The sequence below is a fragment of the Mustelus asterias genome, chromosome 4 (genome assembly GCF_964213995.1).
Source record: "Mustelus asterias chromosome 4, sMusAst1.hap1.1, whole genome shotgun sequence".
NCBI lineage: Eukaryota > Metazoa > Chordata > Chondrichthyes > Carcharhiniformes > Triakidae > Mustelus > Mustelus asterias.
Genome location: NC_135804.1, coordinates 47851942 through 47869866, shown reverse-complemented (window position 1 = coordinate 47869866; position 17925 = coordinate 47851942). Strand labels below are relative to the sequence as shown.

General features: G+C 43.1%; 1 protein-coding gene across 1 annotated transcript in view; it reads left to right on the top strand.

The window, feature by feature from the left end:
* Positions 1 to 17925, top strand: part of LOC144493103 (dynein axonemal heavy chain 5-like) — a 214417-nt gene that overhangs the window by 178031 nt on the left and 18461 nt on the right. Inside the window, exons 71-75 of the mRNA XM_078212005.1 lie at positions 2232 to 2353; positions 8496 to 8648; positions 10298 to 10543; positions 11080 to 11299; positions 14041 to 14246. Coding sequence (XP_078068131.1) covers positions 2232 to 2353; positions 8496 to 8648; positions 10298 to 10543; positions 11080 to 11299; positions 14041 to 14246 — 947 coding nt within the window. The remainder of the gene's footprint in view (positions 1 to 2231; positions 2354 to 8495; positions 8649 to 10297; positions 10544 to 11079; positions 11300 to 14040; positions 14247 to 17925) is intronic.

The window sequence follows — 17925 nt, the reverse complement described above, 5'->3', positions numbered from 1 at the left end:
CTTTGACCACTTGTCCTAGACACCACCAGCCAGAGGAAACAGCATCTCGGAATCCAGTCTGTCCATCCCTGTCAGAATTGCATATGTTTCAATGAGATCCTGTCTCATTCTTCTAAACTCGAGTGAATACATGTCTAGTTGATCAAACTCTCCTGAAACAACATTCCTTCCATCCCAGGAATCAGCCTGGTCAACCTTCGCTCTATGGCAAGTATATCCTTTCTTAGGTAAGGGTAGTAAAACTATACATAATTCACCAAGGCCCTGTGCAGCTGCAGTAAGGCATCCTTGCTCCTGTACTCAAGTCCTCTTGCAATGAAGGCCAACATACCTTTTGCCGCCTTAACTGCAGCATAGTATTAAACTGGAAACATGTGCGTTGTATAATGTAGATTTTACAAATGATTTGCACAGAATTGCATCAATGATAATTGTGGTTTTAATTGGATAGGTAACTTGCTTGCTTTAACATGGAATAAGACATAAACCATTGAAGCATTTAAGGTGTAGACTTTTCCAAATGGGTGAACTAAGATGGACCAGCCTTCCACACATGTATTTATTTTTATATGTTATAGAAATTAATAATGAATGTAATTAAAATTGCTGTTTAACATGTAGCGGGTAACTTTAGCTTTGTAGCTAGAGTAAAGTCAATGATACAATTTTTATTTCCGTTGACTTAAATCATGGAGATGTAAAACATACTGCTGATTTGCTATCACCCATTTTATACAAACACTCGAAGTCAAAACCATCCCTTTAGTTTCTTCCATAGAATATTTAACATTTACAGGATACAGGAAATTTCTCTTCTCTGGTTAGAAAGCAGTCCTTCTGATGTCTGAGTTATATTACAGAAGACAGTGCAAACTCAAACCAGCATGATACAGGCACCTGGAGGCCTTTACATCCCCATAGCTTTACACATGATCGGCTACACTGCTGCTTGTGTGCTGCATGTCCAAAATCGCTTTGCATTGATGCCAAAGTGGAGGTATAACAGGGCCCTAAATAGTGATTGATTTTAGGGATATGGTGTGTTGCAGGTGTCATACAGTAAGCATGTGGAACGCAACTTGCTGTTTTGTTATCAAGTGAAACTCATACACTCCGAAAATTCATTTTTCTATTTGTGAATATACACATTGTTATATAGCTTTTCATTTAAACACCTTCCAGGCATTCCAGTTTAATGAGACAAACAAGGACAGTAATTCAATTATTTCTTTATTTAACATTTCTAGTACATCTCAAACATAAACAGTTGCAACTCATTAACTCTTTACTGAACTTTAACTCTAACTGAACATCAACTCTCAACTGAACTTTAACACTTAAACTGCATTTTAACTTCAACTGAACATCAACTTTAACTAAACATCAACTTTAACTGAAAATAGATACTACCAAGTTTAGGAAAATCTTGGCCAAGAAATATCCTCGATGTAGAATCTATCTTCTCCTCTGAAGCATCCTTCAGGGCACAGGTCTTCCTGCGATGGTTGGTCTCTTCGAGTTATCGCTGCCAAACAAAGGCTCGCATGTCTCTTTATCCACAATTCTCCACTCGTTTCTGGAAGATTCTCTGTCATCCAGCCAACTGTGTAAGCAGAAATCGATCACATGGCTCGAACATCCAGTGAAATTACTTTTGAACAATGCCATTACGCTTAGTTCAAACTGCATACTCCACACATATAACAGCCATAAAAACCAGAGACACAATGTTTGGGTCAATGTAAACAACTTCCCTGATCTGACCAACACAGGAAGCTTCAGATCACAGATCCCAGACCAGAGCCTCTTTACAACTTGCATCTGGTTTTAATCTATAAGTTGATCAAATGTCCCAGCATGCTTAGCTCTCAGCCTTAATAGCCATATTAAAGCAACTATTGCCATTATTGTTGTTAAATAATTGTTGTAGCTAATCTTTCTCTGTCCACAACATGAATATACATTTTGTTGGGGGAGGAATTCCTTTTACTTTATCTCCATAACTCTGGCTTAGTTCTCTTTGAACTGTTGGATATTATTTCTTGGGCAGAGGAACAAGCAGCCTGCTCTGTAGCTGTTGTGTACTCAGCTACCAAGAGATCAGAGACTGTGAACTCTGTAACCTATCTAAATCAATACATCGAAATGTGACATGGAAACATTGATCATGTTTTTGAGTGTGATCTATATATTTTGTACACATTATATGTATCCTGCCATCTGAATTCCAGGTGGTGCCTCTCTGGACCTCAAAACCTGTCCCCAAAAACCTGCCAAGTGGATTCTTGATATGACCTGGCTGAATTTAGTTGAACTTAGTAAACTTCATCAGTTTTTAGGCATCCTTTTCCAGGTAAGATTGAAGGCAACTGGTTAAACGTAATTGGATGTGTTATTGCGGTGATTAATAATAATCTTTCATCAAGTTACTGATTCAAACTTTAGCAAATATAGATGCATGAGATTTATGTTAAATTTTTGGATGTGTTTGACCCAGCAGATCTAATAGTTGACTTAATCTTCCGATCAGAGCTGCAGATTCAAATCTGCAGGCGTGGTGGTGCAGTGGTTAGCACTGCTGCCTCACACCTCCAGGGGCCTGGGTTCAATTCCAGTCTTGGGTGACTGTGTGGGTGCAATTCTCCCCCAAAAAATTCTAAGTGTCAAATTTGCATGAAAACTGGAGTAATTCAAGCTGGTTTTTCCAGTGGGTGTTCAGAGAAGAACCTCCCATACTCAGCAATGCAAAGGTAATCAGCGTGAATATGATTAGATTTCAGGGAGCGGGGCTTATTCCCGCTGGAGAGGCTGAAATCAGCGGACTTCTGCGCATGCACAGTGGCCTCGAACTGTCAGCCTCCCTCTTTGCAGGCCAGCCTGGGACCCTAACAGTGCTGCCCCTCTGACCCCCCCCCACGGCCCGATTGTGGCTGCCCCCCTGACCATTTCCGGGCCCAACCCCGACCCCCCCCACCCATCCCGGAGCACCCCAATCTCCAGCCCCCCCTCCACAGTTCCCCCAGCAGTCCCGGCCCCATAACCAGGCAGTGCCGACCCCCAGCAGGCAAACACACCCCCAGCCAACCTCGATCTTCAGTTACCCCCCCCAAGAGGCAGACCCACCCCCCACCCCCGCAATCGCTGGCTTCCCTCCTGGCCCAACCGGTCCCAATGGCACAGTGGCAGCGGAGCCCCCACCCCCACCGATCACCCCTAAGCCCCGCCCACCCCATTAGACCCCGCCCCCTTGGCACTGCCTGATGCCCAGTGGGCTGTGCCAAGGTGCCCCCTGGGCATGGACACTTTGTCCCTTGGGCAGTGCCAAGGGGGACAGGCTGGCACTGCCATGGTGCCAATTCCCATGGGCACTCCCCTACCACCTGACCCACTGGGGGGCCCCAATTGCCCCCCTTCATTCCAGCGGGGTTGTCCCGTTGGCTCCCCGAAAGTAGGGAGCTACGCTATACCCTGCTAGAGTGAAATATTCTGGTGGGGTGGGAGAGGCTAGCGGGCCTGGAGAATTCAGTCCCGGGCCCATTAATTACATTTAAATAAAGATTTAAATAACTTATCTGTCTTCCTGCCAGTTTCCAGCGCAGATCTGACGGCGCCAGAAATTTGGCGCTGGGAAATGCACTTGCGACAGGAACGCATGCGCAAATGCATGCATGCCTGGCTGTGCGACTCTCCCACCTTGCTACGCTAGAAAATTAGCGCAACGGGGTGGGAGAATCGTCCCCTATGTGTGGAGTTTGCACATTCTCCCTTTGTCTGCATGTGTTTCCTTCGGATGGTCTGGTTCCCTCCTACATTCTAAGGATGTGTAGGTTAGGTGGATTACCTATGGTAAATGCGTGGGATTATAGGGCTAGGCTGGGGAGTGTGCCTGGTTAAGATGCTCGTTTGGCGCCTTTGTGTAGACTCGATGGGCTGAATGGCTTCCTTCTGCACTGTAGGGATTCTATTTGATGAAATCCCAGCTTTCATGTTTGAACCCCTAGTTTTACCAATTGGCCAGGTTATTAGAAGAAGCATGTGACAAAGTACCCAGCTTATGAAGGATGAAGTTGGGAAGAAAGGACTTCTATTTTTCCTATGAAACTGAGGTTTGCATTGTGTCTTTGCAGTTCTGTTACTTTTGTTTGTTTGAACACAGCTGTTCTGCCCCAGGGCTCTTTTTACATGTGTAGACTAGGTCATCATGTGTACACCATGATGATTTGTACACAGGAAGTGATGTGTTGGTAACGCAGGAGTTCTCTCCCAGCATGGGTAGACACTTAGAAAGTAAGTGTTGCTAAGATTTCTCAGTAAATGGTTTAACCTGTTAGTCCTTTGTCATCCTTTCCATACAACCCAGCAACTTTGCATAGTGTCAGAATCTGGCCGGGATAGCACAAGGACTTTGCTGCACTGACCCACTCATCTTCAATAAAAACATCGCTGATACCTGGAAGAAGGTGGAAGCAACAAAGTGTAGGGCAAAGGAAATCAAGTACTGGCCCTCAATGTCTGTAGACACAGTGAGGGAAGGATGCAGCTGTGCACCATGCAACGCACTCAAGCCTCATCCAACCAAAAATCTGCTGCACCTCCATGAGGTCCCAGACCTCCCATGGTCACTCACGGTGGCAAATATATTTGAAAGGAATGAGAAACAGCATCTGGTCCTTGTCGACTCATACTCAGGCTGGTATGAAGTTCATTATCTGCCTGACATGAACAGCAACACAGTCCTGGGAAAGCTGAAGAGACACTTCACTACACATGGCATTCCCCAAGATGATGATAGAAATGCCCGGTAATTCGTCTCCAGGGAGCTCAAGGACTTTGCATACGCATGAAACTTTGAACACATCACATGTAGTCCCCTCTACCCACAATCAAATGGCTTGGCAGAGCAGGCAGTACGCATCTCCTCAAAAAATGCCCCCGTGACCATAATGCTGCAATAATCAATCTGTGAAATTTGCCGAGACAGGGCCTGCCCTCATCAGCACAGAGAATGTTCTCCAGACGTACCAGAACCATGATCCAAGTCGCCAAGGCCCGTCTGCAACCCAAAGTGGAAGCAAATGTAGGTGGAGCCTTCATGAAACAGCAACAAAGAGGGAAAAGGTACTGTGACCGGATCACCCGCAGACTCTGCACTCTAGAACCGGGTCAGACAATCAGAACGCAGACCACAAGCGGCCATGACAAAGTGGCTGTGATCCACAGCCATGCCAAACACTTAGTGGTTGCCTCAGGTGGTGCTCTCTATGTCAGAAACTGGCATCACTTATTACAGGTATACGAACCATAGAGTCATAGAGGTTTACAGCATGGAAACAGGCTCTTCAGCCCAATTTGTCCATGCCGCCCCTTTTTTTATCCCTAAGCTAGTCCTGGGGGGGTCCGTTGCCACTCTGCGGGCGATTGGTGGGGGGGGAAAGGGGGCAGGGAGTCATGATCGGTCTGGGTAGCGGGGTGGGTGTGGGTGGATAAGGGGGGACAGTTATGTTGTGGGGGTGGAGTGATGTCTATGGGGACCATCGCTCCCGGGCCGCTTTATCCGCTTTTTGCGGCCTGGGAGCGATGTGGCGGGAACGTTTTTCAAATTTCTTTTACTGCGCATGTGCAGTTGGAGGCTCCGATCGGAGCAGCAATATTTCAGGTGCGATAAGCCCCGCCCACAGCACGATCCAGATTCACAACTTTGTTTTTCAGGCTGAGTGAGTATGGGGGCGCCTGAGAACAGATTTACAAGTCAGATCTGAATCACGCCCAGATTCAGCACTTAGAGTCAAAATGGTAACATCCCCTCCCCCCCCGGCCCCAACCTCCTCCCCCCGAGTCTGCAATCTGCAACTCCTGCACTGGGGGAGATGGAGGCCCTTAGGATACGAACACAACAAGCGCTGCAACCACTGTGCGCACCCAGAAAGCATGAGGCCATCCTCATGGTGGACAACAATCTGAGTGCACCCCAAGCACAGCCAACAGGCACAATTGCATGCTAGAGGCACCTGAACAAACCAAACCCCAAACTCAAGGACTAAGTGCTGACTTAGTTTACATATGGGCCATCTTTTTTTAAAAAAGGGACCAAGAGATGCAATGGGCTTTGCAACCAGGTGTGGCAACTCAAGTCCGTGCTCTGTATATTGTAAATCGTTAATGACCTGTCACCGCTATCCAACATTGTCATATGCCTGTAGTACTGGTGTCCCAATTAAAATGGGGAAGATGTACTTGGTGGTCTGTGTACATCGTGATGACGTGTACACTGGAAGTGACGTGTCGATGGCACGGGAGCTCTCCCCCCAGCTGATGGACAGATGCACAACATGTAAGAGCTGCTAAGATCTCTCAGTAAATGGTTTAACCTGTTGGTCCTTTGTCATCCTTTCCATACAAAGCAACTTTACAACATGTCCTCCTTGTTTGAAGATATACCACCCAATGTTTTGAGCAAATTGAATGCAAATTCTACCTCTTTCCATGTGCACACCAGCCTTTTGTGTAGAATGACAATGGGCAGGATGTCCACATTTGTTCAGGGTGCGTGTTTTCATAGCAAACTCTGAAAAAATATATAATTTGATTAAACTAACTTGTAGATTTCTTTCACTCCCAAGTAACTATGTAGCTTACTGAATGTTACTGAAAACTTTAGCTTAAAGAAACATGTTTAAATTTGAGTCTCTTATTTATATTCCTGTCGGCTTGCACTTCCTGTTTATGAATTTATTTCTGGTGGCTGCCTTTGAGATCTGTTGCAGTGCACATAAGTAAAAGAAGTGCAGCGGCTTCAACCATTTAGAAATGGGTTACAAAAACAGTCAAATAGAAACACTTCAAAGTGCTGAGATTCACTTGTCACAGGAACAGTATGGTATACAGTATGTGCAGCAATGGGAACCTGGTGGTCAGAGACCAGGGTGTCAGCTGCTAGCGAATTAAAAATTGGGAAAAATAAAAAGGGCTGATTTAAAATGTTGAATTAACTCGTAGCTTCCCCTTTATGATTGAGCCATATATAAAAAACATATATTGTAAAAGAACTAGGACAGATGCTTTCAGAGGTAGGAAGTGTTCAACCAGACTGCTCGAATATTACAGGAAATCAGAGCAGAGTAGCAATGGTGTATTTCATAGGAATTGGGAACTGGTCTGCCAAGGTGCTGGGGAACTGCATGCAAAGAATCAGAGCTGATGGGTTGCTGTATTGTGTAAACTGAAACACAGAAAAAGCAGATTATGTTTTAATCAAAACCATTTTCTTTCAAATTTGAACGCTGCTTTTCTGCCTTATGGTTCCTTTGATATTTCCTTCTTGTTTTAAGACTTGGGAAAGTGAGTGCAAAGTATCAGTACTGATGACATACTGGAGTTGCTGAATGCAGAGTATCAGGACCAGCAGAATGCTGGAGCAACTGAGTGCAGAATATTGGGACTGGTTGAATGTTGGGTGCAGAATGGGACCAGACTGCCAGCACTCAGAGTGACTGGATATAATTGAGCAGCAATGTGCAACACTATTTCTAAAGCAAATTACCACAGTAAGAACTGATGCAGTGTCCTAAAATGTGCAATCAAATGTGCTATAATCTGATAGATTGGTGCACTAGAACCAGCTACAAGAACCAAAAACAGATACAATTGCAATTGAAGAGGTCCAACTTGAATATAAGAAAGTGAAGTTAAACAAGCTGTAAACTAAAGATTAATGACTTGATAATATATATTAAGAGAACTGGAAGCAATAGATGTGTAGATGAGGGTAGGGCAGTTGATGTAATCTACAAGGAGCTCAATAAAGCTTTTGACAAGGTCCCACATGGGACCACATGATGATGAAGGTAAGAGCCCATGGGATCCAGGACAATTTGGCAAACTGGATCCAAAATTGGCTTAGTGGCAAGAGGCAAAGGGTGATGGTCGAAGGAAGCCTGTGTCCAATGGTGTTCTGCAGGGATCACTTCTGGATCTGGATGTGACTGTCAGCGGTATCTAAGTTGGCAGATGACACAAACATTGATGGTGTGGTAAATAGTGAAGAGCAAAGCCTTAGATTAGAGGATGATATAGATGGGCTGGTTGGATGGGCAGTATGGTGGCAAATGGAATTTAACCTTGAAAAATGAGAGATTATGCATTTTGGGAGAACTGACAAGGCAAAGGAATATACAATGAATGGTTGGATCTGAGGAAGTGCAGAGGATCAGAGGCACCTTGGTATGCATGTCCATAGATCTCTGAAGACAGCAGGACAGTGGATGAAGTGATTAAGAAGGCATATAGGATACTTCCCTTTATTAACCAAGACATTGAATATAAGAAGTTATGATGGAACTGTATAAAACGCTGGTTAGGCCACAGCTGGAGTACTGTGTGCAGTTCTGGTCACCACATATGAAATCCGTCGTGACTGGAATTTTACAGAGGAATTCCATTTCCTAAAGGTACTAATGCTCAAGTAATTAACAGCTGTTCATTTATTACATTTATAGATTGCTCGCAATGAGAAGCAGTGGAAAATCTGGTATGATAAAGATGCTCCAGAAGAGGAGGAGTTCATGCCTGATGGTTACCATCAATCTCTGCATTGTTTTGGCAAGCTTTTACTGGTCCGATCCTGGTGCCCAGATAGAACGATTGCACAGGTGGAACTTTTGTAAATAAAAAGTGAACCAATAACTTGCTCAGTAAAACCACCACTTTGGCACAGAAATACACAGAAATGATTTAACAGGCAAGCTGTTCCACTCCACCCAACCAGTCAGTGTAGGTGTTTATCTGGCACACAAGCAGCAGTCCTAATTCTATGTGCTCTGTTCTCATATCTCTTTATTCCATTTCACCCAATTTATTTCCAAACTTATATCTTTGCCATACTTGCACTTCATCAGAGCATTTTCAACTCTCCTATCCCTACTACAAGCTAATTGAATTGCCAATCTTCTCCAACAAGAGTCATCTGATACTATTTGATTCCATTGCAACCCATTTGACAGTCTTGTTCTTACCCTCCCCACAGGAATCCACTACTTCAAATTGGTTGGAAGTAATCTGCTCGCTGGATGTTCTTGCCTATCCCTCCTTAAATTTTAAATTCATTTTTATAGGATGTGGGTGTCGCTGACTGGGCCAACATTTATTGCCAATCTCTAACTGCCCTCCATTTCAGAGGGCATTTGAGAGTCAACCATATTGTTGTGAGTCTGGACTCACATGTTGGCAAGACCAAGTAAAAGTGGCAGATTTCCTTCCCTAAAGGACATTAGTGAACAGATGGGTTTTTATAACAATCGACAATGGTTTCATGGTCATCATTGGAGTTTTAATTCCAGATTTTTATTGAATTCAAATATCACCATCTGCAGTGGTGGGATTTGAACCCAGGTCTCTAGAGCATAACCCTGGGTCTCTGGATTATTAGTCTAGTGATAATTCCACCATGCCACTGCCTCCCCTTGCTTGCCTGACATCTGGATAGTCACCACTCCTTCTTTGACAATTACTGCCTCTGAAACATTTGTTCCAGAAATCTTTCTCCTTCCCTGACACATAGGTGGCCCCAGCTTCTGTGAGTATAAACTGAAATAATCTCAGCTGGAGACAATGTTCTCAGACGTGTTTGTCCATGTTAACTTGAAACCTTGAAACTCCCTCAACTTGAAGAAACCGCCCATCACTGCGCCTCCTGTATTGCCATTCTTAAAACTTCATCTAGTTCATAAATAAAGGAACAGTTGGCAGTGCTATTCTTCAATGGGAAAGCAAAAGGCATACACAATGAACATTGATTTTGGAGATTTACTCATTACTATAATGTTGGCAAACACAGAAGCTTTGATTATGTGGAACAGGGTTTGAACTCTGGCGGAATTTTCCCATCCCACCCGCCACGGGAATCGTAGTGGGTGGGGTGGATCATGCAAAGGTCCGTTGACCTCAGGCAGGAAGTCCTGGCCTTGGGGTGGGTGTGGCTGGAAAATTCCGTGACAGTGGAAAGAATACCCTCTGGGCAAAGCTAACAATTGTTATAAGTGTAACTGCTTCTGAAAATGAATGACCTTACTGCCTCCTTAACTGAGGTCAGGTAATTGTGCGAGGTTCTGTCAGGTACTGCACTGACCCAATAGATTGTCAGAGTCAACAGTCCAATGGGGTGATTTTCACAGAACCTCATTGTATTTGTATTCAGCTCATTAAGAACTGCAGAAATGTTGCACTTAATTTTGAATTTTTTGTGATAATTTAACTTGAGATATATGAACAAAATAGAGACCTAATATTTTTATGCACTTAGGCCCGCAAATATATTATCGATTCTATGGGTGAGAAATATGCGGAAGGTGTTATTCTGGACCTTGAAAAAACCTGGGAGGAATCTGACACCAGGACCCCTCTCATCTGTTTCCTCTCCATGGGCTCTGATCCTACAGACCGCATCATTGTCCTTGGAAAGAGATTGAACATTGAGACTCGTTATGTTTCTATGGGTCAGGGCCAAGAGACACATGCGCGCAGATTGCTTCAGCAGACGATGTCAAGTGTAAGAGGATTAACATTCACCAATTTATATACAAACCTGTTCATTACAGATATCTGTGTTTCTTACTATCAGTGTGGCTAAAGATAGAACATCTATCTCTGTATCCTTAATTTGGCAGATTAGTTCAGTTAGCATGTTTCTTTGAGACCGTGTAATTTTATTGTATAGAGGTCTTGAGAACAAGCTACTGTTGTAGAGATTTGAACTACCTCCTGCATCAACGTATTGCCACAGGACATTGATACATCAACAGCACTCCGAATTGGCTACTGTACAATCACAATCTCTTTTAATGGTTCAACTATTGATCTCAACAATTTAATGGAGTGAGTTGTCAAATAGAGGCCAGCCACTAACCATTGAAGAAGTGGGGGAAAAAATTCATGAATAGAGTCTATTTTGGGACATTAATATAAAAACCACAGGAGGAAAAGAGAAAGTGACTACATATCTTCACCTTTAAATAATAACTGTTTTGTGCTGGCTTTTAAATTCATCTGCAATTAATGTAATTGGCTTTTGGGATTCACTTTTAGGGAGGTTGGGCTTTACTTCAGAACTGCCACCTAGGACTGGATTTCATGGATGAACTGATGGACACAATTACAGAAACTGAGACTATTCACAACTCATTCCGACTGTGGATAACAACTGAGGTCCACAGGCACTTCCCCATTACTCTGCTGCAAATGGCGATAAAATTTACCAATGAACCACCTCAGGGATTAAAAGCTGGTCTGAAGCGAACATACACAGGTTAAAAAAGTCAATTTTTAGATTATCTGCCAAAGTAGTTTTATGCTTGAATGACTTCCCATGTATGCATCGATACAGACTGTGTTCAAACCTAATGAACGTTTTACAATTACTTTCCCTCTTTTAATGTCCTGCTTCCTCCTGGAGGTACTGAATTCGCTGGAAGATGGTTCAACCACCAGCAGCTTTGACTGCTCTTCTTGCATTTTACTTCAGTTACCATTCTTCATATGTAAGCCATGTCAATGAGCTAGGTATCCAAATATGGAGAGGGAAGGGATATTGCACCCCAATCATATCCTCACCCAATGTCCACACATGCACATTCACAATGAGCAATCACTACATTTATAATGATCATGATCCATCTCATTTAAAAATGTAATTGTCTTTGCTAATCCGAGAATTATGCAAAAATTGCATTCGCTTTTGTTTAATTAACATTACCCAAATTAAATATTTGTGTAAAATGAAGCACAAATTATTGTAATTTGGATCGGTAATGCACAATTGGGTGTCTTCTGTTTCCTAAATTGCCATTCGTATTTGAACAAAGCTTTATAATGGACTGAGACAGGAGATTTTTTAAAGAGGTTTCCAGCACAGTAAAGCAGTCAAACTAGGATATAATGAAGGTGGCAAACTGTGTCCACATTAAACAATGCCTGCATGGAAAATAAAACGTATCCTATACTCAGTCAATAAGTGTATACCAATCCATTTCTTTCTTCTTCATGGCCACAAAACTACTTATTCTGAACATGATTTCTTCTTTTCCTTCCACTACAATCTCTTTATCTTTTACTGGCCTTCATTGCAAATATCTCCTTTGTCAGCTGGAAAAGCTACTTACATATTAAACAAATCTAAGATTATGTTTTTAAGCCTAAATAGTTACAACATTTTTGGACCTTGGTATTCCACATAGAAGTAATAACTTGACCTTTGTACCTTGCGTGCTGTACTATTTCTTATTGATCACAGATCTGGAGTTGCAGAACTGTTTGGAAAATTGTTTTATGTGCATTGATTAAATGTTATTTGTAGACCAGCATTCCATGCATTTTCATGTTGTGAGAATCATGGTTTTCCAGCATAGTTCCACTAGCTGTAGGATGAAATTATGCTGTGGGGAATTTTTGGAGTGTTAAATACAGTTCAGGACCTGGATATAATTTGATGTACTCTCACACTAGGAATTTAATTTCCAAGCCTCACCTGATATTCATCCTACGTTATCTCTCAGCATGCTTTGTGTTGGCTCAGATCATCGCATTGACAGCAGCCGTGGAGAATTTTCAAAGCCTCCCTACCTTCCCAACTGGAGGACAGCAGATGGAGATATTAAAAAGAACCAAAATTGCCAAATCTTAGAAATATAGTAATCAATTAAAAATTAATGTTTTCTGCTGAACACTGCCCTGCCCTTTATTAAACCATACAGTTGTAAGGGCAATTAAAAGTCATAGAATCCCTACAGTGCAGAAGGAGGCCATTTGGCCCATCAGGTCTGCACCGACTCTACGACAGAGCATCCCACCCAGGCCCTATCTCTGTAATCCCACATACTTACCCTACTAATCCCCTTAACCTACACATCTTGGGATACTAAGGGCAATTTAACTTGGCCAATCAGTCTAACCTACACATCGTTGGAGGAGGAAACTGGAGCACCCAGAGGAAATCCATGCAGACATGGGGGGAATGTGCAGATGCCACACAGATAGTCACCCAAGCCTCGAACTGAAACCGGGTCACTGGCGTTGTGAGGCAGCAATACTCACCACCGTGCCTCCATTCCAACGACAAAGATGTAGTACTGGAGTGACATATAGGCTAGACCTGGTGAAGAGAGCAGGTTTCTTTAATTTATTCACAGGATGAGCTTTGCTGGTTAGGCTAACGTTCATTACCCATCCCTAATTGTCCTTGAGAAGGTAGTGGTGAGCTGCCTTCTTGAACCGCTGCAGTCCAAGTGGTGTCGGTACACTTACGGTGCTGTTAGAAAGTGAGTTCCATGATTTTGACCCAGCAACATTGAAGGAATGGCGATATATTTCAAGTCAGGATGGTGAATGGCTTGAAGGGAAACTTCCAGGCGATGGTGTTCCCATGCTGCCCCTGTCCTTCTAGATGGGAGCAGTCATGTGTTTGGAAGGTGCTGTCTACGCATCCTTGATGAGTTCCTTGTAGATGGTATACATTGAAATTGAAACTAAAGGAGATGGCATACATCAATTCAATAGACAACAAAGGAGGTGATGACAAAGGGGAATATAAGATAGTCACTAATAAATCCAGTTTGAGAATTTAGGAGAAACTTCAGAGAGTGGTGGAATTCAGAGTAAATAAAGAAAATGGGATAACTGCATTTAAGGGGAAGCTGGTTAAGCACGTGAGGGAGAAGGGAATAGATGAATAGTTGATAGGGTTAAATGATGAAGGGTGGGAGGAGGCTTAATGGGAAATAAACGCCAGCATAGACCCATAGACCCATTCGGCCAAATGTAAGGTAAGTACTGTGTAACAATGAATAGTTTCTAAATCTTTTAATGCCTTCTTTAAAGATTTTACATCAAACCCTCAAACTTTCTCAAAACCCTTGCTTATACCTCAGGATGTGCCTAAGATGAATTCACCACTAATTGACCACATTATCTATTTATAGCAGATAAGCCTTGTAACCTTAAAAATCGTAATGGGATCTCCACCAATGCACTTCTACTTTTGTTATCTTTAAGGTATCAGCCAAGACCAGCTAGATGTTAGTAACACACCTTATTGGAAACCCATGCTATATGCAGTGGCTTTCCTTCATTCAACTGTGCAAGAAAGGCGTAAGTTCGGACCTCTTGGCTGGAACATTCCTTATGAGTTCAATCAAGCTGATTTAAATGCTACAATCCAGTTTGTGCAAAACCATCTTGATGATACAGACAGCAAAAAGGTACAATCCTTTTTCTCAAAGTTGAGTAGCCATTTTAACCTTTCCCATTCTGACTTTGTTCCAATAAATGTCCTTATATTTCTAAATAGTAAGAATTTCCACTGAATGCTGGTGAAATCGTGCTTGCACTCCTGCAGGAAATACAAAAAAAAACCCCTCCCTGTTCTAATAGATTGCGCATATTAGGAACTTGGAAGTGGTTTCATTCTGTTAGTATAAAAGGGGTAGGGCAGATTTATAAAACCAAAACCTCAAATTAATCATGTTCCATGAAATTATGTAGAAATTATATGTTATCATCATCATTCATCTTCAGTTTTGAAGAAGACCATCTTCATTTCTCATCCAGACATTGGGCTGTGTGAGTGCGAAGGTGGCTGATAAGTCTTATCTTGGCATGAAAGGTTCTAGTGTAGTGGGGACAGGAAAATGAGTTGGCAGGTAGTTGGGGGCACTGTTCTTCCTTTACGCTTGTTTTGGACTAACACTATCCATTGCTCTTCGTATGCTGATGTGCAGCTGGCAAATGCATTCTTCCAGGCCGAGTGGCCCTGGACAAGGGTCTTGCATGATGCAGTGTCAATTTTAATGTCCTTGAAGGAGCCTTTCAGGGTATCTTTGAAGTGTTTCTTCTGGCTGCAATGGGAGCATGCTCCGTTCTGGAGTTCACTGTAGAAAATTCACTTCAGGAGTTGGTTGTCAGGCATTCTGATTTTTGTCCAGCCCTTCGGAACAGTTCTTTGTCGTAACATTGTGAAGATGCTGACCATGCCGGTTCTCCCGAGGACCTCTGCGTCTGGGACATTGTCTTGCCACTTGATATTGAAGAGCTTGTGGAGGCAGCAAAGGTGGAAGCGATTGATTTTCTTTGCGTGTTGCTGGTAGACAGTCCAGGTCTCACTCATGTAGAGAGGGGCGGAGAGAACGACTGCTTGATAGACCTTAAGCTTTGTTTTTAGATTCAATCCTCCACATTCCCGTACTGAAGAGTCAAGTCTCCCAAAGAACACAATGGCTTTGGAAATTCTGGCATCAGTCTCATCATCGATATGAACACAGAGTGAGAGGGTGCTGTCTCCAGCGGTCAGCTACTGATCATTTACTCCTACCGTCAGCTCTTGATCGAGCTTTCCTGGAGCAGATTGGAACATGACTTCTGTCTCCTTCGTGCTGATGGTGAGAATGAAGTTATCACAGAATGTGGAGAACAGGTCCATAATGTGCTGCAAGTCTACTTCACTTTCAGCATTTAGTGCACAGTCATCAGCAAATAGAAAGTCACACAATCTAACAATAAGGACCTTGGTCTTGGCCTGGAGGGTTGCAGGTTGAAGAGCTTGCTATCTAATTGGTAGTTAATGTCTATGCCTGGGTCCTCACCCTGGAAGGCGTCAGTGAGCATGGCTGAGAACATGATGCTAAAGAAGGCCGGCAGCAGTACACAGCCATGTTTCACTCCAGAGGTGAAAGGGAAGAGGGCTGAAGTCTCATTGTCACCAAGGGCACAAGCCTGCATGCCATTGTGGAACTGTCAAACCATCTGAATAAGTTTTTCTGGGCACTCAAGTTTGCTCATAATCTTCCAGAGCCCTTCATGGCGGACAGTGTTAAAGGCTTTTGTTAGGTCAACAAAGGTGGTGTTATAGGTCAGCATTTTGTTCTTGGCACCTCTTTTGCAGTTGGAGAGAAGCAAACACCATGTTGATGGTCCCCCTGCTTTTTCTGAAACCACACTGGCTCTCTGGAAGTAGATCCTACTCAACATGTAATATGGGCTCGTTTAGAAGGGTTCTGGCAAGGATCTTTCTAGCAATAGACAGGAGAGCTATTCCTCTGTGATTGTCACAGGATTGGTGTTTGTAGATGTGAACAATGAAGCCCCCTTTAAAGTCTTGTGGAAGGACCCCTTGCATCAATATTTATAATATAGTTAAATAAAAATGTTATTTACAAAATAGCCTATTTAAGATCTTGTTTGCAATGACGCTTGCAACTAAAAAGTGCCCTTTAATGTAATAAAACCTCTCAAGGTTTTCATTGGAGCCTTATCAAACAAAATTTGACACCTACCTACATAAGGGCTCGTAACCAAAAGCTTGGTCAAAGTGATAGCTTTTAAAAACTGTCTTAACTGAGGTAAAGAGGTGAAAAGGTGTTGTGTTCCAAAGTAATGGGTTCAATAAGTTGAAGGCACAACTACCAGTGATGAAACAAAGAAAATCAGGAATGCAGAAGATTGGAGGATTACAGAGTTCTCAGAAGGTTGTAGAAAGTTACGGAAAAGTGACGTGTGAAGTCATTGAGGAATTTTAACACAAAGTTGATCATTTTCAATTCAAGGCATTGCTGGGCAGGGAGCCAATGTAAGTTGGTGAGCACAGGCATGATATGTGAAATAGAAGTGATGAGGATGCAGGCGGCAGAGTTTTTGATGAACTGAAGTTTATAGAGGGTGAAGGTTGGGAGGCCAGCTAGGAGAGTGCTGCTTTGTCCAAGTCTTGAGGTAACAAAAGGATGTATGAGAGTTTAGCAGCAGATGGACTGAGGTGGGGCAGGGAAGGATGATATGACAGAGCTGGAAGTAGGCATCTTGATGAGAGAGAGGATATGGGCTTGGATGCTCATCTATATAAAGTGTCTTTCTCAATTCTCCACATTGACACTATCTGAAAATGCAGACAAGCAGCTCTCAGGCCCTGACATATGCCAGTCAATGTCCAGCTACTCAGAGTTAGATGAGAACAATCCAGTCAGACTTGCCTCTCAATTATTTTCCTTTCTCTCCATGCCTCCCCTGACAACATGGCTGTGATTGGTCAGTGTGGGGAATCATAGGCCTTTCATTAGGTCCCCCACAGCATTTATTAATCCTCAGGCAGAACTCTTGTCAGTGCCTCTATCAATTGAAGGGAAGATTTCTGTGTAATTGACATGTACTGTTAGAATTTTCTTTTTGTATTTTTCTGGAAAGAGTTAGTCTGGAAAATAACACTGATACCCGGAAATCAGGGGAAATCTTTCCATCAGAGCAAGCGTTGCTTTCAATAATTATTTGTCTTTTATTTCCCCGATCTATCTTCATGTAAAGAACATAAGAACATAAGAAATAGGAGCAGGAGTAGGCCATCTAGCCCCTCGAGCCTGCCCCGCCATTCAATAAGATCATGGCTGATCTGAAGTGGATCAGTTCCACTTACCCGCCTGATCCCTATAACCCCTAATTCCTTACCGATCAGGAATCCATCTATCCGTGATTTAAACATATTCAACGAGGTAGCCTCCACCACTTCAGTGGGCAGAGAATTCCAGAGATTCACCACCCTCTGTTGTCTGTTGTCAGTTCAGTACTTTCTCCTTGTGTCCTGACCAAGGCTAGAAGTCTATGATATTGTCATTGGTATCAATTGTATCCAGGGTGCCCAACTGCTCTGTATTTTAAGGGGCTGCTATTATGGTGTGAAGACCCCTCTACCCTCAACCCACCTCTCCCCCACAAATCCCATACTTACCAACAACCAACTCGTCACCCTGATTGTATCATAGAATCCTACAGTGCAGAAGGAGGCCATTCAGGCCATCAAGCTTTCACCGACCACAATCCCACCCAGGCCCTATCCCATAACCCCATGCATTTACCCTAGCTAGTCCCCCTGACACTAAGGGGCAATTTAACACATGT